Source organism: Lissotriton vulgaris, chromosome 2_1 (assembly GCF_964263255.1).
Source record: "Lissotriton vulgaris chromosome 2_1, aLisVul1.2, whole genome shotgun sequence".
In the NCBI taxonomy this organism is placed as follows: domain Eukaryota; kingdom Metazoa; phylum Chordata; class Amphibia; order Caudata; family Salamandridae; genus Lissotriton; species Lissotriton vulgaris.
This window is the reverse complement of record NC_141687.1, coordinates 1,278,158,846-1,278,181,449: the sequence shown is the minus strand read 5'-3', so window position 1 is coordinate 1,278,181,449 and position 22,604 is coordinate 1,278,158,846. Positions and strand designations below refer to the sequence as shown.

At 44.7% G+C, this 22,604-nt stretch overlaps 1 protein-coding gene across 2 annotated transcripts in view; it reads right to left on the bottom strand.

Annotated features, from left to right (window-relative positions):
• Positions 1-12,276: 12,276 nt before the first annotated feature.
• The window catches only part of SCN2B (sodium voltage-gated channel beta subunit 2), a 226,374-nt gene continuing 216,046 nt past the window's right edge, over positions 12,277-22,604 (bottom strand). The window contains exons 4-5 of one of the 2 annotated variants that reach the window (XM_086957007.1): positions 20,812-21,007; positions 12,277-14,668 (exon numbers count right to left, since the gene is read on the bottom strand). In XM_086957007.1, coding sequence (XP_086813133.1) covers positions 14,659-14,668; positions 20,812-21,007 — 206 coding nt within the window. In that variant the 3' untranslated portion in view covers positions 12,277-14,658. Of the gene's footprint in view, positions 14,669-20,807; positions 21,008-22,604 lie in introns of those variants that run through there. The other variant, XM_086957006.1, reaches the window with a different exon arrangement.

Here is a 22,604-nt window from a genome sequence, read left to right as displayed (position 1 = left end):
AATCGATTAGAGTTGAGTGGAATTGAGTGGAGTGGAGTGGAGTATACTGTATTATAGTGGAGTGGTTTAAAGTGGATTGGAATGGGATGAAATGGAATGGATAAGAGTGGGTTAAAGTGGAGTGGAGTTGAGTGCAGTGGATTAGAATAGTGTACTGGATTAGAATGGAGTGTAGTGGATTAGAGTGGAGTGGAATTAATTGGCTTGGTGCGGATTTGATTGGGGTGGACTGGAGTAGATTAGATTGGAGTTTATTGAAGTGGACTCGATTGAAGTGGAATAGATTGCTTTTGAGTGGATTCAAGAGGAGTGGATTGGGGTAGAGTGTATTAGAGTGGAGTGAATCAGAGTGTATTAGAGTGCACTGGGATGGATTGGAGTGGAGTAGAGTGGTGTAGAGTGAAGTAGAGTGGATTAGAGTGGATTGGAATGGAATGGAGGAGAGTAGATTAGAGTAAAATAGAGTAAATTAGAGAGGAGTGAATTCGAGTGGAGTAGATGGGATTTGGGTTAGAGTGGAGTAGATTAGGTGTGGCGTAAAAGGCTAGGGCCGAGTGGATTAAAGTGGATTGAAGTGTATTAGAGTGCAGTTTATTAGAAGGGAGTGTTTTAGAGAGCAGTAGAGTGGATTAGAGTGCAGTGAAGTGGATTCAATTGGAGAGGATTAGATTACAGTGGAGTGGATTAGAGTGGAGTGGATTGATTAGAGTGGATTGTAGTGGATTAGAGTTCAGTTATTTGGGTGGACTGGATTGGAGGGGAGTGAATTGGAGTGGATCAGAGTGGATTCAAGTAGATTGTAGTGAAGTAGATTGGAGTGGATTGGAGAGGAGTAGAGTATTGTAGAGTAGAAAAAAGTGAAGTGGATTAGAGTGGAGTGGATTGGATTGGAGTGGAGTGGATTGGGTTAAAATGGATTAGAATTGAGTGGATTGGAGTGTCTTAGAGCGGAGTGGAGTGGAATGGATTAGAGTGAATTGGAGTGGATTACAGTGGCATGGAGTGGATTTGAGTAGAGTGGAGGTCAATGAAATTGAGAGGAGTGCAGTGAAGTAGAGTGGATCAAAGTGGAGTTGATTCAATGGGAGTGGATTAGACTGGAATGGATTGGACTGGATTAGAGTGAAGTTGATTAGAGTGAAATTGAGTGGATTAGAGTGGAGTAGAGGTGAGTGGAGTGGAATGTGGTGAGTGCGTTAGAGTGGAGTGGATTAGAGTGTAGTAGAGTAGATTAGGATGACGTGGAGTGGATTTGAGTGGAGGGGATTAGATTACAGTGGAGTGGATTAGATTGGATTGGAGTGGATTAGAGTAGATTGGATTAAAGTGGATTGGAGGGAAGTGCATCAGTGCAGAGTGGATTAGAGTATTAGAGTAGAGCAGATTAAAGTTGCTTGGATCAGAGTGGAGTGGATTGAAGTAGATAAGAATGGAGTTTATTGTAGTGGATTAGATTGGAATGGAATAGATTGGAGTGGAGTGGGGAAGAGTGGAGTAGAGTGAAATAGGGTGGATTGGAATGGAGTGGATGCAAGAGGAATGAATTATTGTGGAGTGAATTGGAATGGAGTAGAGAAGATCAGAGGAGAGTAAATTAGAGTGAAGTGGTCTAGAATGGAGTTGATTAGTGTAGAGTGGATGAGAGTAACGTGGAATGCAGTAGAGTGGATTACAGTGGGGTGGATTGGAGTGGGTTGAAGTAAAATGGAGTGAATAAGAGTGAATTAAAGTGGAGTGGAGAGGAGTGTATAATAGCAGAGTGGGTTAGAGTTGAGTGGATTATAGTGGAGTGGATTAGAGTGGGAGATGGGGTAGATTGGAGTGCTTTAAATTATAGTGGATTGGACTAGAGTTAACTTTATTGGAGTAGATAAGAGTGGAGTGGATTTAAGTACATTGGAGTTGATTGGAGTGGAGTGGTGTGCCCAGAAGTGGATTACAGTGGATTGGGGTGGAGTGCAGTAAATTAAAGTGGAGTGAATTAGAGTGGAATGGATTTGAGTGGATTAGAGTGGAGGGGAGTAGATTCAAAGGTAGTGGATTCGAAGAAAGTGAAGTCGAATAGAGTGGATTGGAGTGCAGTGGATTAGAGTGTAGTGTACTAGAGTTGATTAAAGTGGATATGAGTGAAGTGGAGTGGATTGGAGTGGAGTAGAATGCAGTGAAGTCGAGCTCAGTGGAGTAGATTTCAGTGGAGTAAAGTAGAGTGGAATACAGTTAAAGTGGAGTGGAGTATAGTGGAGTTGATTGGAGTATAGTGGGGTGAAGTAGAGGGGCTTAGATTGGAGTGGATTAGATTGGATTGGAGCGGAGTGGATTAGAGTGGAGGGAAGTGTATTAGAGTTGACAGGAGTGGAGTATAATGGAGTGGATTAGAGGGGATTGAGTAGATTAGAATGGTTTGCCGTGGATTGGATTTGATTGGAATGGATTAGAGTGGAGTGGATTGGAGTGGAGTATAGTGGAGTGGAGTGGGGTAGACTAGAGTGGAGTGCAGGGGAGTAGAGTGGATTAGAGTAAAGTAGATTAGAGTGGATTAGAGTGGAGGTGAATGAAGTGAAGTGGAATGAAGTGGAGTGGAGTGGGTTGGGGTGGAGATGAGTGGAGGCAAGTGAAGTGGAGTGGAGCATAGTGGAGTGAAGTATGGTGGAGTAGAGTGCCCAGGAACACACCAAGCACGGAAGCCCAGACCTCAGCTTTTGCTGGTGTCTGCAGAAGAGTGCCACACAAGTCAGCAAATGGTAAACAATTGGCTGACACCAAGCCCTTTTTGCAAACAATAGTGTATCACAAGTGAGAGTGCATGAGCTAGCACGTTACTCATGCAGGCTCTACTCTAAAAAAGGCAAGTGCAAACTCTTCATGTGCTTCCCTGCCTGTCATTTAGTGCCGCACCACTCCCTCTCGATTCTTGTGCTGCTTCCTTAACTCAGCACCCTCCGCTCATTCGTAAATGAAGAGATTAGCACACTTAGTGCATTTTTCAGAAGCTGCAATGTTATTCTATGGGAGGATAAACAATATGGTATTCAGGTACAGTACAGCGACTTACAACACCAATGTCCAGGACTTAAAGTGAGTGGAGGGCAAGGTCCAAGGCAACACCAGCCAGACACCACTAGCGGCCGGGTGAAAGGGTGCAAAACAGCATTCGGGGCCCAATAGAAGTCAATGAGTATCAGTCTTCACAAAAAGAGGCTGCAGGTTTTGACTGGGATGCCAGTCTGGCTGACCCAATAGGTTGGCTCAGGCCTCATCATGCTCGGGGACGTAGGGACTCCTTTGGTCCTCTTCTCCATGGGCCCGGGGCGACATGTGCAGAGGTGTCCTTAGGCGGCTGGTTTTTCTTACCAGGAGCAGTCGCGATAGAGGGGGCATGCGAACAGAGGCTGTAGGCATCGTTGACAAGTCCACAGTGGGGAAACCCTAGGTGGACGTCGAGTCTGGAGGGTCTAGAGACCACTTCGGCACCATTGGTCTACTTCTGCTCTGGCTAGGTGACTTTCCGGCATCGGATTTCTGCAGCACCAGCCAGATACCACTAGCGGCCGGGTGAAAGGGTGCAAAACAGCATTCGGGGCCCAATAGAAGTCAATGAGTATCAGTCTTCACAAAAAAGAGGCTGCAGGTTTTGACTGGGATGCCAGTCTGGCTGACCCAATAGGTTGGCTCAGGCCTCATCATGCTCGGGGACGTAGGGACTCCTTTGGTCCTCTTCTCCATGGGCCCGGGGCGACATGTGCAGAGGTGTCCTTAGGCGGCTGGTTTTTCTTACCAGGAGCAGTCGCGATAGAGGGGGCATGCGAACAGAGGCTGTAGGCATCGTTGACAAGTCCACAGTGGGGAAACCCTAGGTGGACGTCGAGTCTGGAGGGTCTAGAGACCACTTCGGCACCATTGGTCTACTTCTGCTCTGGCTAGGTGACTTTCCGGCATCGGATTTCTGCAGTCATTGAGCCTCAGAGCTCAGTCTTTGGTACCTGTAGGATGCAGGGGAACAGGTCCGCTATCCCACGAGAGTTCTTGGATCCTGGGTGAAGTACTGGTGGGTCTCCCAGGCTTTGGAGACACAGCAGCTGCAGGACAAGTCAGCTTTTGAAGTAATGATTGAAGGCAGTAGGGTTGACGCCAAGTCATTTGCTGGATCGTATGTTCTTGCTCTTTGAGACTCATCACGTCCATCTTCTTTTTTCAGGTCAACAGTATCTGATTCTTTGGTGCCAGGGGCTCCCCTAAATCCTGAATTTAGAGGTGTTATGGGAGGTTGGGGTAGTAGCCAATAAGCTACCTTCCCTTGGCCCCCATATGGCCACTTGCTGTGGGAAGTGGGCATAACCCTTTCCCCGAATTCCTAAGTTTGCCATCTTCAAGATGGCCAATGCTGAAAAGTCATGTCCACTTCAGGGAGCCCTCCTTAGGCGTGGTACTAGCCTGAGGGTTGGCACACCTCCCTGACTAGCTAATTTTACCACCTATCCAGGTGCCAAAGAGCTCTGGACAAACAAGGTCCGCATCTTCTCTTGTGCGGGTAGCCAGATTCTCACTTCACAGGCAGGGACTTCTTTGAAGCTCCCCTGCCTTGAAATGCTAATAAGTAGCTCATCCTGCGGGAGGGGTGTGAACACCCTCTTCCCGAGCAGGCTGTGTCTCTGATCTTCTGAGAGCAAAGGCCTTTGGTCAGAAACGTGTCTATGATGACAGTCCAGCAAAAACAGTCAGTCTACTTACAAAGGGCTGGTAGCTTTTCAGAGGACACCTCTGAACGTGCCCTCTGTGTGCATGTATTAATAAATCCAACACTGGCATCTGTGTGGGTTCATTAAAAAGAAGTTCCTTGTACTGGCAGAAATAGGGCTGACTAGCACAGGGGCATATCTGCTTGTGCAGTTATATCCTCATATATAGTAAGCAAACACTGCCTTAGGGCTGTAAGGCCTGCTGTAGGGGTGATGTACCTATAGTGCATGCAGTGTCTGTGGGCATGGCACACAGGGGTGTGTGCCATGTCGTGTTTTCACTTTTGTGTGCACCAAGACACGCAGTCTGTAGTGGTAGTCTGTATGTGCTTGGTGAGAGGTCCTTCAGGGTAGCACAATTAGTGCTGCAGCCTTTAAGGACTCTCTTCAGCCTCCTTGCCCTAGTTACCAGGGTTACCATCAGCTAAGGACTTACAGGGGGGCTAAAGGTATTGCCAATTGGGGGTACAATTGCACGGTTTGGGGAAAGAGATCTGGCACTGAGAACCCGGTTAGCAGGAACCCAGTGTACTTCCAGTTAAAATCGAAAAAGTGGGGGTGACTATGTCGAAATAGGGCACTTTACAACACCAGGCAAGTAAGAAGGACCTTTTATGAGGCAACATGGACACTCATTGAAAGTTTCATAGACAGAGGGGGCTCACCTCAGTTGTTGTAGGTCTGATCCTCCTACTGGGCTTGCTGCTTTGGTTTCTTTTGGTTTATTTTATCCATCTGCACAGCTTCTTTCATTAGCAACCTACTGGATTATGACCTCCTCTTCTGGGCAGCTTTCCCTTCTGCATGAGTACCTCCAACACCCCCCTTCACAGTAGTTGGCTACCCTCATCAAGGAAAGAGTCAAAGGGCACTTTTAGCAGCGTTCAGGATTTCCAGGTGTATTCTTGATGAAATGGCATAAAGTCTTGCAGTCAGGTCTCCCAGCCTTGCAGCTCAGCAGATAACCCAGGCACCATGCTAAGGGTTTCCCCACTTGGTAAAGAGTATCCTGGCACACTAACCTTAGGGTTTTCCCAGCATACATCCCTGACCGTCAGTCCAAAATGTTAATTCCAAAGCGCCATCATGTCAGGGTTTGGGCTTTTTAGAGAGTCACACTAGTCCTCAACTGCAGAATCAGCAGGAACAGGGGGCATTGTCTGGTGTGCCCTGACGGGAGGGGGACAAGACGGCAAAAGGGAGAGAGGGAGCACTTACACCCAGCAACAATACAACAACAATTCTGGGGAAAAGTCAGCAGGAAGAAGCCTCGGGCTTCCTTTGCACGTCAACTGGAGGTCACACCCACCTCAGCTCCTGGGACCTGGTTCGCCTTACAGTGGAGGTGTGGAACGTTGCAGGGCCTTCTCTCAACCAGAATGGAGACTCACCTTTAACCCTTGGCGTAGTTCACGTAGTAGCGCTACACATAGCTACGCGAAGTGCACTTCGCACTACGCGAGCTACGCGAACTGCATAGTGTACTGTGCAAAATGCTGTTCGCACTGATTGCACAGTGCCGAATGCTTGTCCACACTGTGCAATCAGTGCAAACCACATCTTGCACAGTGCAAGCGGTCGTTTCCTGCTGCTCGAGTATATTTCTACTCGAGCGGCAGCTTTCTAAGCACGGACTGGTAGTTTCTCATCGCAAGCGGTCGCAAGCATACGCGACCACTCGCAATGAGAAACCTGACTTCCCGGCGTTGAGAATCTCGCCCAGAGGTTTATTTTCCACGCTCGCGATCGGCAACTTGATGTTGCTGATTGCGAACGAGGAAAAAGTCTCGCCGGGATGTAATTTTGCTCGCTCGCGGTAGCCAACTTGACGTTGAGGATCGCGAGCAAGCAAAAAATGACCGGTACTCGTGTTTGCACTGTGCTACGTGCAATTCGCGTAGTGTGAAGTAGCGCAAACTATGCGAGCGTAGCATAGTACTTCGCCCAGGGTTACTCACCTTCAGCTTCCTTTTGTCAGCCACCCACACAAAAAGTTTCAAGATGGACTCTGTTTCTACACATTAAAGCACAACACACACGCTCCACATTCTCCCTCCCTCACACTTGTAGAGTAAACATGCACTTACCAGCCGCATCTCATATAGATGGAGTGAAGGACTCAATTGATGGGGACTAGACTGACTTTTTTTTTTATTGGCGAGGTTAGTACGGTTCTCTCCCTTGAGGACAACAGGCAAAGGGGCCTGTCCCTTCTGCTGCAATTAACAATGCCCCCATTCCCAGTCCCTCTCAGCCTGGATGGACTACAACAGTCACGCTGAATAGAGGGATGCACTTAAGATGACCCTCATGACCTCAGATCTGTCCTCTGGGGGCATGACGCATTACACGGGAGCCCCCAGTGAACATGCATGTTAAGTGAAGCAGAAATCAAAAACCTACAGAGGAATACCATGGCTTTCTTAGGAGTCTAACACAGAAGAGAGGAGTACAGTCTACAGAGCCAGGCATGGGACATTTCTGATGATGCAAAAGTTGCAGTATTGGTGTTAGACCTCAAACTACCAGGATGCTAAAGCAGAACATTCTGGCATAAAAACCTGTGCAAAAATAAGACTTTTTTTTTAAGTATTCCACTGCCCGCCTGGTCAAGTGACATGTGCTGCACCAAATCTAAATATGACACACAGGATATTTATTAAATGTTCCTGCAAATAACATATCCATACTGCACTTCTTCTTTCACAAGTGATTGCACTCAAACAGGATTATGGGCCAAGCTTGAGATTAGATGTTGCAGGTAAATAACCTATCTGTATTGTGCCCATTCTTTTACAAGTGACTCTATCCATTAACAGGAAAGGGCCTCATTTACAAAAGAATGGCACTGCGCCTCTAGCAATTTTGCAGCGCTGCTCTGCGTAATTCTAAAAATGCAGGAATGTGCCGTATTTACAAGGCCATGAAAACCACGTAAAGTGGCTTTTCATGACAAGGCAAGGGCCCACGCTGTGGACAAGTTTTATATGAAAGTAACCTATTTGCCCTGTATTTCTTTCACAATTGACTTTGCTCAAACACAGTGGTGGCCCAAGCTGGGGGTCTGATGTTACATGTACGGTAGCTATCCATACTTCACCTCTTCTTTCATAAATGGCTCTGCCTTTGCAAAACCAGGGTGAGCACAAGGCAAAAATCTTCATGAACCGTTTGGAATAACTTTGTGATGTTAGAGGACAGGGCATTAACCAGACCAAACAGAGAATTCCACTGCACTGCACCCACAATTCAATTTCTCTGTGCGATGTGGTATCAATAACTCTTTTCAACCGCCCACCCTCGGCCCAAGTCTCTAAATTAAAATAAATAAACTTTTTACAACGACTCAGGGTTCACCTCTCTTTATTGTGTTACAACATTTCAATAGCACCAGCCGGTCCCACAGAGACCCAACCCAAACACCGGCAAAACCATGAAAAAACACACAACAATGTGCACAAGAAAATGCAAGGTGACCAGTGAGAGCTGGGCCACAGTAAGAAAGACGTACAAATATTCCAGCAAGAAGCATTAGCAGTCGGGCCATTGTACACAATATGGCAGAGATGTAGCATATAAAAACGCAATCAACATTTATACTTATATACATTGCGGGCCTTATTTATGAAAGCCTGAGACACTGTTACGCCGCCGTTGTGTCACTTTTTGTGATCCTGCGGTGGCGTAAATATTATGACACGTTGCGCCATATTTACAAAATGACGCATCTAAGCCGATGCGTCACTTTGTAAAGGCCTACGCTACATTAGACCTGCACCAGGTAAAATGTATGCAGGGTGGGTGTGCCCTGCAATAAAGGGTCAAAGAAGTGGTGCATTGAAATCTATGATATTTCACTGTGACACCTCTAGGATGCTACTTCGTCAAAATCTTACACCTGCCTTACAGCAGGCATAAGGCTGACACAGGCCCTTCCACATATCACTTGCCCAGGTGAAAGGACACATTGCTGGAGTGGCGTCAGTTTTCAGACACACCCCAGCAATGCGCCATTTTTGCGCCTACGTATATGTCTGAAATACTGACGTATCTGTAACTCCTTGCGACATGAAGCACCATACATTAAATACGGTGCATCCATCATGTTGCCAGGAGGGCGCAGTGAAAATGGTTGCATCGCTGTTTTCACACAGCTATGCAACAGTTTTCATAAATGAAGCCCGTAGTATATCAGCCACACAGCCAATCAGGGCTATCTTCCCCTATGTGAGACTACAACATATAGAGCATGAGATTAGAAAATTCCTCTTTTACATTCACTCATTAGAAACCGATAAAACAAAAATATCATTTCTAAAGGCTGATCACCAGCTTCAAGCATGCTCTATCGTTCAGTCCCTAAAATAGAGTGTCTCAAATAGGGACACTTTTGGCGGGCTGCTTAAAAGAATTTACACAACAACTTCCTTTAGTTCATAAGTCATTTCCTAAAATGGATATACATTTACAAATATATTTGTGTTTTTCCTTACTATTAACGTTTCATCTTATAGCTCTGTTTATCCTCCTAATCTTCATCCATCAATCTTATTTACATTTTATGAGAATTTCCTTTGTAAAGTTGTCCTCTGTTTTGTAAATCTCAGAATCAGACTTGACTTAAGGTCAAAGGAGGCCTGGAAATGCACAGTTACAGCAGCAAAAGTATAAAGAAAAGTGTTTTTTTTAAACTTTCAGTCAAGGAGTACCTGGACAGAAAACATTACTAGTAATGAATAACATGCTTATGGTTTAAACAAAATATGTGCCCACAAAAGAGCGATTTAGAAAAAAAATAGGGAAGAATAATTTTTCTCCCAGCTTGCAATTAAGTGGATTGCGTTTTAAGCAAAGGAGAAATATAATAGCTGGTTTTGGTTGCTAAATTAAACATGCCTTTAGAGAGGATTTTTTAAACTTGCAGGAGGTGCTCCCTGGCCGCTCTGTTATGTTATGTTATGTTATGTTAGGTGACACTTGTAAAGCGCACTAACACCGGAGGTTTCCTGGCTCTGGGAATATGACTAGGATTTTTTTTTAACACAGCCCACCTTCTTTACAAAAGCCCTCTCTCACCCCTCCTGCCACCATTATTTTTATAACAAAGCCCCCCCCCCCCCCCCCCCTAATGTGGTAGCAAAACATTTGGCGGCGTGGGTAATTTTACTAAACCAACTTGTGTTATTTTGTGCATGGTTGCAGGAAGTATTTTAAATGGGTAGGTACTCTCAGGGACTCTGGACAGTGAGTACCAGCACATATGGATGTCCATTGAAAGCTCTGGTTGTATGTAAAATGTGTGTAAAAAGTAGCTCTTGGCATAGAATGGGGTAGGGGCTGCCGAAGCTGTGCAGCGCTGAGGGAGAGGTGGCTAACCCTGAAGGCTGAACAGTGAGCAATGACAGTGCTTAATGTGAGCTGGTGGTTTCCAGGGCTTAGCATCGGCACTTGATTGACAGCAACGGGGCTTGTAACATTCTGCCGCATGGTGGCGCTGTTCTGTCCAATTTAGAGATGAGCACAACAAAAGTTTTTTAATAATTCAATATACATTAAAAATGACTATTGAATGCCGCCCAAGCCATCCTTCTATACCGGTGGTATGTAGGACTGCTGAGCATTGGCATGGAGGGGCAGAACTGTGGAGGTGGGGGTCTACAACACTACGGTGCAAATAGGGGTGGTGGCGAGTTTGTAATCTATTGGTTGGAACTGAATGGATTGGGCCAAACGCTGTAGGACACAGCCGAGGGTGGTTGTGGGACACACTTTGGTGGCAGAGCTGGTGAAGACGTCTTGCCGCCACTACTTAGTAGCAAGCAGGTCTCATGTGCGATGGGGCCGGAGCACTGAAGGTCACGTGACACTCAGCTGCAAATGTGTCCACACAATGCACCCAATTAGGAGGCCGATTTCGATGAAAGGCAGTAGTAAAGTTCACCGCAGACTCTGAGGGGTGCTATCTCACAATTAGGTCTTGAGCGAGAGTGTCCTACAGGCAATTATTGTACAACCAAATCCTTCAGTACCTATTTGACTCAGTGTTTCCTGCCCCAACCTCCTTTGGCAAACAGGGCAGCAGCTCGCGGGCTGTAATTTTTATACATATATACATTAAAATACCGAGGACATTCATAAAATAGATAAACGGCTCCTAAATGGAAAATACCGAAGGATACAAAATGGCAGTAGTAGCCCTGAGCATGTGTGCCCACCCGAAATCCCACCTTTATATAAAAAGCATTGTTTCTTGACATTATGAGATGACATACTAAGTGTGATTGCGTCCCTGAATTGCCATTGCCCCTGATCTGGAAACTGGACTTCCTGTTTCCTACCCATGCAGTCTCTCCAAACACGGCGCCCTCAGTAATGAGAGGTCCCAGGGCGGTCATTTATTTATTTATGCTTTCCTTACCCTTTGTGCAGCACAAATTGACACATTTTCCTCCTCAAAATAAAATCCTTTTTAGGGCTCGCCTAGGCAGCGCTTGCGCTGTCTCTTCGAGACATGCTGCATTGAAGTATGGACTTGAAGCTCCGCCCACTTTCCGCCCATATTTTTCATTGGCTTGTGTCCTTGTCTTTGTAAATGTTGGCTTCTGATTTGTTATTAAGCTTATTAGCCCTTCCTTAGTACCTCCCGGTATTCTGTTGTTACCTCTCATGAGGACTGGCCCTTTTACATGTGTCTTTATTCGGGAGCTTTCATTAGGAGTTCTGAGAACTATTTACTTAATTAATGTACACATCATGCACTGGATGCTAGCTCCAGTATTGGCGGCTGCTTCTTCACATTTGCATTTCTTTTAAACACGCTCCCTTCACATAAATCTGATTGGACCCTTCCTCCTTTGTTACCCCACCCTCCCCTATCTACGGCCTTCTTGTGCCTTTGTTCTTTTTTTTAACCGGAGCATTGCACTATAAATTTCAAATGCACTCTATTTCCCCCCACACCCACTGCAAAAATGAACAACCATTTCCCAACAGTACACCTTAGATCACCAGGGGGAAAAAAAACTTTTCTAGTTGTTCCAAACTCAGGTCAACCAGTCTCCAAGAGCTTACATATTGACATGGTTGCATACATGCATATCCTGTTTACATAATGCGTAAGTGCATTACTTGTTTTTGTTGTTTCCAAGTGCCCCATGCTGCACTTTCACGTTAAGAGGCCACCCTCCTTTCTTTAGATGAGCCATGTCTAAAGAAAGGTCCGCAGCCGCTATTAAAGTGAAACTGGGGCATGGGACGTTATTACAACAAAAAAGCATTTGTTTATCAACTTAACCACCAAATGCTTTTTTTGGTAAAAGAGCCCCATACCGCTCTTTCACTTTAATGGTGGCCGTGCCCCTTTCTTTTGACGTGACCCGTCTTAAGGGGCGCGGCCTCTATTAAATGTGAAAGCGCGGCATGGGCACTTGTAAACAAAAAAACTTGCAATGCAATAGGTCTCGCATTTGCGAGAATTTAAGCTATTGTCATTTACACGACTTATTGCATTGAAAATACCTTATACATCTTTTGAAGTGTGTGGGAGCAGGTACATGCATTTAATCTAGGCCCAGCCCCATGATGCATTGCTTCTAGTGATGTCAGAGCACGCCGAACTGGCGCAAGAAGCATTTTCGCCTCTTAAGCCTCTATCCCCAGGCTTGAGACAAGGGCACGCCCACTGAGTTCCAGCCCTGAGTTCTAACCCTATGAATGGTCTCAGTGCCTGCTTCTGGGACAGACCCCAATCTCTGCATCCTGGTCCTACCTCTCTGAAGGTGATCCGAACAATGAGACCCAGCCCTTGCTCCTGAATAATAGGCCCGGTCTCTGGACATGGACCACAGGCTACACCACTAGAGCCGACCCATATGCCTGAGCTCCACAATCAAGCCAACTCCTTCACACAATACCTAAAGCTTACCCCTGAGCTTAGCCTGACCCGCCCTTTCAGCTCCAAACTCACAGCCCAACTTCTGAAACTGACCTCTAGACACGACTCCTGGGCACTAACCCAGGGCCCGAACTCTGTTGGTTCTGTCTCTGATCCTGATCCCTGTCCAAACCCTTCAATCTAGCTGCCATTGGACACAAATCTGAACCTTCCATTCGGCTCCTCTGTAGAGGGATTATGAAAAAGTACAAAAAGTCTATTTTTTTTAAACAAAAATATGCATACCAAATAGAAAACAGTTGTGGTGAGCCATCAAACAGCCTTGTTTGAAGGTCAAGGACAGACAGCAGGTTTCACCTCAATACTAATGGGGGGATGCAAACCGTCCTTAACTTTAAAAATTCCATTGATCTGCGGGAATGATTTGGTTTCTTCCGGTCAGGCTGAAACTTTTGGTATGTATCATGAAATCCTATTCTATCAAAGTGAAGCACACATCAGCTTCACATGTCACATCAGCTCACCCTAAGAGTGTGGCACAGATGGCAATTTCAATACATACAAATGATAAGAAACAAAAAGGAATGGAAAAAAGTGCAAGAAATGCGAACTCGCTCCCCGTCTAGTTTGGGTCTTCGAGCGTAAGCGTGAAGGATTCTAGGTACGATGGCACGAAGTACGTGATGGGTTCTACCACTGAAAAACTGCTTGCTTGTTCGAGCATTCACATTGCTCCCCAATGTCTCCTATTTTGAAAAGCACAATGGATGTGCTTAGAGTCAAGGCCATTGGTGTAATATAGAAAATCATTAAAAAAAATCTCCGCTGGGCCTGTGATGTTTACCAGCAGGCCCCTGCTAGGACCATGGTTTCCGGAGACGCGAGTCGGAGCTCCCCAGCTCCCATCAGTGGAAGGCTCAATTGGGCACGAGATTACCACAAATAAGAATTTGGGAGAAAACAGCGGGGATCAGCCGATTCTGCACTGGCTTTCTAGAAGTCAGGCAATGGTGCTCTGGTTCCCTAAAGGTAGACAGCCATTACTGGCTTCCTATAAGATGGAAAATCTTGTGCTCATTTCCTAGTGGTCAGGCAATGCCCTAGAGGTTGACAAGCCTGCTAGAGCACATACAGTTGTAGTCTCTTTCCCTGGTGGTCTTTAAAACTTACATTTACTATATAGAGGGCAGATTCTTGAAGGTCAATTAATCCAGGATTGGCTCCTAGAGAAAAGACATACATACAACACTCCAGAGCTGAGACACTCTTAGACTGCCTCAAAAGAGGTCAGGCAGCTGGAATGGCTTTCTAGAGGTCAGGCAATCCTGGGCTGCCTCCTACAAGGCAAGCAAGGCATGATCAGCTCTATAAATGTCAGAAAATGCTGTAATGAATCCCTAGAGATCATACAATCCATCCTGCTACCACCAAGGATGGGATAGCATCACATATCCTTCCACTGTGCTGTGGACGGAAGTGCTCCAGAGAGTGAATGCACCTCAGCCTAGCTCCGCCACTGCTAGCAGCGCAGACACGACAGACATCTCCTCCCATAGGTCACTGTCAGGCAAAGGCGCCGCCCTACCTGAAGAGGTGAGGCCTGGAACTTGAGGCTGAATGGAAGGAGGTTGTATTGATCTCATTTGTACACAAATGCTCAGCAGGCATTGCTGAGGCCCCTCACACACAATATCCATTGGAGGTCCTTAGAAGGCACCATGTCAATAATGGACAGCGGTGCCCTGGTACAGGGATTTCATTACTAACCTCTAAACACTACATATGGAGACCCCGCGAAGCCTGCAGGGACCAAGGCATGTGAAAAATCGTGCAACCTAAATACAATGTACAAATTAAAACGATATACTGAGGGATGGAGAAGACACAATGACAGACATCATGACGGCAGCACCAGCTGGCAAGCGAACAGTCCGTCCTCCAAATAAGCGGCAGGAATTCTCTGTTTCTGCACACGTCTAGTAGGTCTTGACGTACACCACCTCCTCGCTTCTTGAATTCTTGCTTTGACTATTGGCGCCTGGAGAAGGGTCAGAGAGAAAGAGATCAGGAGGCTGAAGCAAATAACATCAGTGAACAAGAAGCACAGGCTATTGGATGGCCTGTAGTGTATTGGGAACAGAAGGCTTGGCAGACCTTCGGCGCACAAACGCTTTGGGCGAAATGCAGTGAGGGACAAGCCTTGACAGTGTAGGGATAGTGGGCACTGAACGTGTAGAGAGAGATGGTTAACCACATTCAATCAATATCTTGAGAGCTGATGTGCAGATATTACCCATGTTCAGACACCCATCATTTGCTGGCAAGCCACATCCACAACTAAATGTTCTGAATCCACAGTGTACATGGGTATGTCTACACCGGGTGTATCCATGGGGTGAGAGGGTTTCTGTTAACCGCATTGCAGTTGAGTGGATGTGGTGCATTTGTAGTGTTGGATTCTTCCTATGGTTGCAATGTATGAAGGCTTGGGGGATACAGAGGCCTCGGGTGCTAGTTTGCATTTTCTGGAAAAAAATTGTGTGCGGGTCTTGAGTTGCCTCTGGCTGGCATACATATAAGGCTCCCTGTTTTCCATGTTAACGGATTTTTACAGATAAATACTGACAGAAATCAATACATTTTCTGTCTGCATTTATTTTTTAATGTGGATAAATCCAGAAAATGGTGCTTCTTTAAGTGAACCTCTGTGTCGTTTCTCATGAATTATAGCCCAACAGCTGAACAGCTGACAGCATGGGTTATGAAAAAACAGGATGAAATTTCTTTAAATAACGGCATATGTGACCATACATTTGTGGTATATTGCTAATATTTATCAGTGGATGTATTTTTATGTAATATTTAGCAGCTTAAATAGCTAAAACATGACAGACATCAAAGTATGAGTGTGCTTCGATCAGTTAAGTAAATATGGAAATGTGCAGTTTTACAACTTCATTTTTACGTAAAACACAAAATAAAGATGGATAAATACAGATAAAATAGCCCCCAAAAAATATGGATAAATACAGACGGAAATGTTAAAAAAATAAGCACCATAAAACCAGGAGCCCTACATATATATCACTGAGGGGTTACAGGCCTTATGATCATCTGCCTAACCAGAGTCAGTTGTGGTGGTTCAGTCCTTCACATGGGGTGGTATTGAATCCTATGCTGCACCAAATGGCTACTGAAGCTTTAGAAACCTGGTGAGTGATTGTGCTGCTAGTCATGGTGCAGAGATTGAGGACTGCTGCACTGGTGTGGTTATCATATATCTGAGTTTGATATGAGGAGGTGGTTGCTGAATCGGAGGCCAGGAGAGTCCTTTGAATGAGGGAATGGACTGTGCTTTCTATATCTTTAGAAGTCCACTTGTCTCTGCTGCTGTTGTTGTTGTTCATGGTCCACATTCAGAGGTTGGCTGAGGGTGAAACTAACATGAATTGGCTGATAACCCGACAAGCCAAAGTTGTGATTCTCCCACATCATTTAGAGGTGGAGGAACTACTAGGTTTCGGTCAGAGGAGTCCCAACAACTTCTGCCAGTGGAAGACACACACTGACCTGCGGGTCATCCACCACTGAGTGACTGTCACTAGATTTCTCTGCCTGGACTGCCAAAACAAATTGTTATGTTATGTTATGTTAATGTTTTGTAAAGCGCTCGTTCACTGGTTGGTTTCTTGGCGCTGAATCTAGAAAGTGCCGGAAGGTTTAACAGTTCAATTGTAAGCATGAATGTACAACCAAGTTTTAAGCAATTTTCTAAATTTCAGTAGATCAGTAGTGGACCTGATTTCCAGAGGGATAGAATTCCATAACTTGGGAGCCAGGGTTGCAAACCTGGCTCCTCCTTGTCCCTTTAACTTAAAGGTAGGCGTTGACAGTAGCTGAAGGTGTGCCGAGCGAAGGTTCCGTGATGGAGAGTACTTGGAAATGAGACTATCTATGAATCCAGGACCCTGCCCGTGCAGTGACTTGAATACCAGGCAACCGATCTTAAATACACAGCGTTGGGGCATGGTGAGGTAGTGAAATTCCCTCAAAAGGGGGGAGGCATGATGCCGCCTAGGTTGCCAGTAGATCAGTCTAGCCGCCTGGTTCTGGACTATCTGCAGCTGTTTCATAAAACCAGCTGGTAATCCAAGATAGATTACATTGGAATAATCTAGGTGCGATAAAGTCATAGCCAATACAACCTGTATCAGCGCAGCTTGGGTCAGCAATCTACTTATCTTTCTGATTTTTAGCAGCTGGTCGGCCCAAGAAGAGCAAAAATGTCCCACATGCGTTTTTAGAGACAGGTCATTGGATATTATGACTCTGAGGCTCTTGGCAGATGAAGAAGGGGTGAGAGTGGGTCCCGGTTCTCCTGGCCAATATTGTGGGCCCCAGAATTTCTGGCTGCCACCTTTCAAGATTAGTTCAGTCTTTCCTGCGTTTAGTTTTAAAGGATTTATGTCCATCCAGTGACTGATGAACCGCATGGTTGACTGAAAAAACCGAGACTGAATGGGGTGAATTATCAATGGTGAAGAGCAGCTGTAAATCATCAGCATAGTTGAAAGTGGCCATTTTTCTTTCCTTCAACGACCTTATCAATGTAAGGAGGTACAAGTTGAATAAATGTGGGGAGAGCGAAGAGCCCTCTGGCACCCCACACATGGTTCTTTGCTTAGGAGCCATAAACTGGGCCAGGTGAACTGCCTGGAAGCGATCCTCCAAAAAGGAACATATCCAGCTTAAGGCTGGCCACTGGATGCCTGCTTCCTTGACCCGGTCCACTAGGATACCATGGTCGACTGTGTCAAAAGCTGCGGATAAATCTAGCAGCACCAAGGCCTGGGGAATACCCTTATCAGCTTTCTCCCGTAGGGCATCCATTACTGCAGTAATGACTCTCCGTGGAATGGGTGAGGCGGAAGCCCGCTTGATGTGGATCAAGAAAATGAGTCTGTTCCAAAAAACTGGACAGACACTTTACCACATGAGCCTCCAACACTTTAGCCAGATACGGGTGCACGGAAATAGGTTGGTAATTAGATGGTTTCTGGGGGTCAGCTCCCGGTTTCTTCAAAAGAGAGATCACAGTAGCCTCTTTTCAGAATTTGGGTACACAGCCCTGGGATAGAGAATCATTTAGCAGGACAAGGGCAGGTCCTGGTAGGGCAGTGAAGACCTCCTTTAAAACATGTGGAGAACAACAGTCCGTAGGGGAACCAGAGCTGACTTTAAGCAAAAGGCTGTGAAAGATCTTAGTATCGATAGGGGTAACAGAGTAAAAGGAACATACATTTTTTATATATGGAGGAGGCGACTTCCTGGGCAATATGAATAGGAATACTAGCCTTCATGAGGGAAATTTTGTCAATGAAGAAGATGTTCAATTTGTCACATAACGCTTGTGAAGAAGTGGGCTTACTCTCTCTAGATTAGACACTTCCTCTACAATGTTAAATATTTATTTAGATTGATTGGTGGAAGTAAGAATTCTAGAAGAAAAGTGAGCAGCTTTAGCATTTAGAATGTATTGTTTATATTCCCTCATGGCCGTTAGGTAGTTTACCTTGTTGTTTAGTGAATAGCTCAATCACCACTTCCTTTCCAATTCACGGAGAGCGAGTTTTTGAGATTTTAGTTCAGGGGAGAACTACCCCTGAGCCTCAAAACGGCAAGTCACTCTTGATTTTTTCAATGGTGCATATTTGTTGCTAGCCTCCAGTAGCCAAGTTGAAATATTTTCCTCGTGGGTGTTAACATCAGGAGTATACTTTGGTATTGTGTTTGCCAAAGTACTACTGAAGTCGTTTGTATCAATCGTGTTCCATTTCCGTACACAGCTCCCCCCTTTAGTTAGAGTTTTATTCCTGATGGGGTACTCTAAATTAAATGTTATCAAATAATGATCTTACCAAATACATGGTACTGTAGATAGAGCAGACACTACCAAGTTAATGGTCCAGATTTGGTCCAAAGTATGTCCCTTACCATGAGTGGCTGATGAGGGCAAATGTTTGTCACATACAGCAGTTTTGTGCTTGGGGAGTTGTTCTGTGCATGGAAGAAGCACAGAGAATTATTACATTCAGGGGAGAGGTACTGAGATGGATTATGTGCTCTCTGCATTAAATACCTGTAGACAGGGGTTCTCTGCATGACAGAGCTGTATACAGGGGTTCTCTAAAAGATACAGATGCAGAGAGGCATTCTATGCGGTTGCATATGATGTCATAGATAAACGATTTAATGGAATACCAGTACTTAGAAACCATTACATCTAAAGTTTCAGTATGAATGGAATTTAACATTTCATAGAAACAAATTCGGAGAAAGTATTTTTTTAATTGGTTTCTACATAATTATTTTTTCAGCTTTAAATTAAATGGTTGCCTGTCTTACTTTCAGAAACAATTCAAAGTATTTATTTCAATACTTTATATCAGGGGACATTATTTCAGATTTATATCTTTTATATTGTCAAACAACTACTTCAGATGCTTTAAAATGCTCTAGGCTCTAACCACCACTAACAACCACCCATCTCTGCCCTCTAAATTGACTCCCCAAGGATACATTTCACCCATCTCTTAGCTTAACACCTCACCTATCCCTGAACCCTTAAAGCCCTTTCCACTAAAAACTCTACCTCTCCTTTAATCTAAAACTCTCTCACTGCTATGAAACTCCACCCATTCTGGAACCCTAAAAAACCCTTTCTATGCCTAAACCCCACCCATCCCTGATCCTGAAAATCCTGCACACCCCTAAACTCCACTCATCCCTGAACCCTAAAAAAAACCCTCACCACTCCTGCAAGTCACATGTTCAGGACCCCTAAAACACCCCACCGCCCCTGCATTCCTTTATCCTTGCACCCTAAAAACACTTTCTACATATAAACTTTATCTGTACCTGAACCCTTAAAACCCCCACCACCCTAAACTTCACCCATTGCTGAACACTAAAAAACGTTCATCACCACAAAAATATAACCATCACTGAACCTTAAAAATACTTACCAGCCCTAAATTCCACCCATCCATAAAACATTAAAAAAACAACACCCACACTCGCCATCTATTTCTAAACCCAAAAAAACACTCACCACCCCTAAACTCCACTAATCTGTGAACCCTAAAAACCCTCTACCACCCTAAAGTCTGCCCTTGCTTGGTCCCTTAAAAATACTTACCAGCCCGCCCTAAACTCCACCCAGCCGGAAAACTTTAAAAAAAAGCAACACCCACACACGCCACCATCCCTGAACCCGAAAAACCACTCACCACCCTTAAACTCCACTCATACTCATCTGTAAACCTTAAAAACCACTTACCAACCCTAAACTCCACCCATCTCTCAACCCAAAAAACACTCACTACCCCAAATCATCACCCAAGGATGTGATTTTTGGATGTTTCCTTAAAATGATCTATCCTTTAAAATGTTTTGTTACATTTTCAATTTATTTGTATTTCCTTAAAATGTTCTTTCCTTTAAATCGGTTTTCCATGATTCAGTTTCCTTAAATGTGATTTCTCAGTTATCATTTTTCCATTAATTAACATACATCAGTTCTATGCAGGGGATAGGTGTGGACAGGCATTCTGTGCAGGGAAGAAGTTTCGAGAGGTATTCTGGGCCGGGTTGTTCTAAGTAGGGGTGGGCGGAATTTGCGTAATCGCATTATGCAAATCTCCACGAAACGGTAAAAAATCTCTGCGAACGCGCAGAAATTCCGCAAACACGCAGAATTGCTTATCTCGTGAACAAGTATTTTGAGAACGCGAACAAGCAAAAAATTTCGTGAAGTCGCGGAACGCAGAATTTTGGACAATTTTGCGTTCTCCGTGGAACGCAAAATTACCCAAATTACGCCAATTCCACGAACGGAACGAAATTTACCGCCCAGGCCTAGTTCTAAGCTATGAATATGCATTTCATGATGGGATATGGAGAGGGCAACGTGCACAGGGCAGGAGGGCAGGAGGAAGCTGTGGACAGTCTACTGTCCAGAGGAGGTTTTTTCTGGGCATGTGTGATTTGTTCTGGGTGGGGGAGGATTTTTTTTTTTCTCTAGAGGTGGTGTGTTCTGGGAAAGGGGTGTGTGAGGAGGTGCCCTCTCTTGAGAAGATGTGTTCTGTGTATGGTTGCTGTGTTCTGAACAGAGGGTCTTACTTAGAGCATTCTTCGGGGTTCCCTTCTCCGTCAGTCTTTCCCTCTTCGTCGGTTTTAGGGTCCTCCGTGTTGAGTTTCTGCTGCTTTTTCCGCCGGACACATTTTACGATGACAAGAATGAGAATCACCACCGCCAGGGAGCCACCCACTGAGGCACCCACAATCACCGCCACCGTGGAGTCCCGTTCTGGGGGTACTACAGAAAGACAGGCATGGGTTAGTCATGAGAGAGAGGCACACCGTTCCCATAAGAGGAGGCAAGGCAGTGGAGGCGCAAAAGACAAGAGTGCAGAGTAACTGTAAGGGGAGGAGAAGGGGTCCTATCCTCAGGGATATTGACCGCTTCACAGACTGGTTGATTTGACCATTTCTAGAGCGCACGCTACCTGCAAATGTGTCTTGGTACTAAGAGCAGCAGCAGTCCGCCACTGTCCTGACACTCTGTTCGGGGCAAGGGGCTGATAAATAAAATGGTAATAAATGATCTTTTTATTTTTCATCTCTGGGGTTTTGGGGGTATTTTAAGTGAGGCGATGCTCCTCTGCTCTAATGGAGGAGTCGCCAGAGATACTGCAGAAAGAAGAGCTAAAAAAAGCACTAAAGGGCAAAACAACTTGGCTTTCATTACTGGTAACTCCTGGAACTCCTGTTGCTATCTATCTATCTATCTATCTATCTATCTATCTATCTATCTATCTATCTATCTATCTATCTATATATATATATATATATATATATATATAATGATTATATTAACATCGTCAATATTAATAAAATGAGACTCTGCAGGGGCTGAAGAGTCATTCCGTACTTTTTAATCACAATGTTTATAAAGAGGAGTGGAAAATATGGTCTGTACTGGACGGTTGGGCTCTGTTGTCTCTTGCAGTGGTTTTGGACACACGAGGGTGTGAGACCTTAATATGTTGTAAATTATGTATATACTCAGTTAGGAAGCTATGACACGCAATGTATTTGTCCCGTTTTAGAAATTATGAGAACACAGGAAAAGCTTATATGAAAAATATTGCATGTTTATGATGTATCTCTTTTTGATTTTCCACTACCTTCACTTTTGTTTTTCACTAATTTCGTACGTATAAAAACGACATACTCCATAATGCTTAGCGATCTAGGAACAGGAAGTTGTAAGATACACATTTGTATTTAATTGGCCTTAACAAACCGGTAAGTTAAAACCGTGAACAAGGTCTTAGGCAGACTGAAATGCTGGTTGTAAATACTAGGCATGCGGGTTTTGATGTGCTACCTACCTGATAAATTCTGACTCATCCAAGTCTGATATTCATGGATTAGCCTGTGATAAATATCACATCAATAAAGCCCTAAATACATTTTATGTTTTTAGTTGTTTATGAAAAAAAGTAAGCAATTGAATTGAATCTAAGCGGAGCATTCCATGCTTTAGAAGTAAGAAAGCTAAAAGACGTTTCATCTAGCTTGGAAGGTCTAATGGCAGGAATGCACATAAGATTAGCAAAAATGGAACAGGATGGATAATTTTTAAGTAGTGATTGTTAAACTGCATTTATCAGCAAAGGTGAATTTGTAACTAAGCAGGCGCGGACTGGGACAGAAAACAGGCCCTGGCACTAAAATAAAAGTGGTCCCCCTGAGTGAATTAAAAAGCTAAAAGAGGGAACCATGTTTGGAAGTTGGGGCAGTTTTAAACTTGTAAATACACTGAAGAAGTGTTTTGCGGGGTACGGAAGACAGCATGGATTTGAGCTTGCTGCAGGCAATGTTTGTTTTAATATTTGAGAAATCAACAA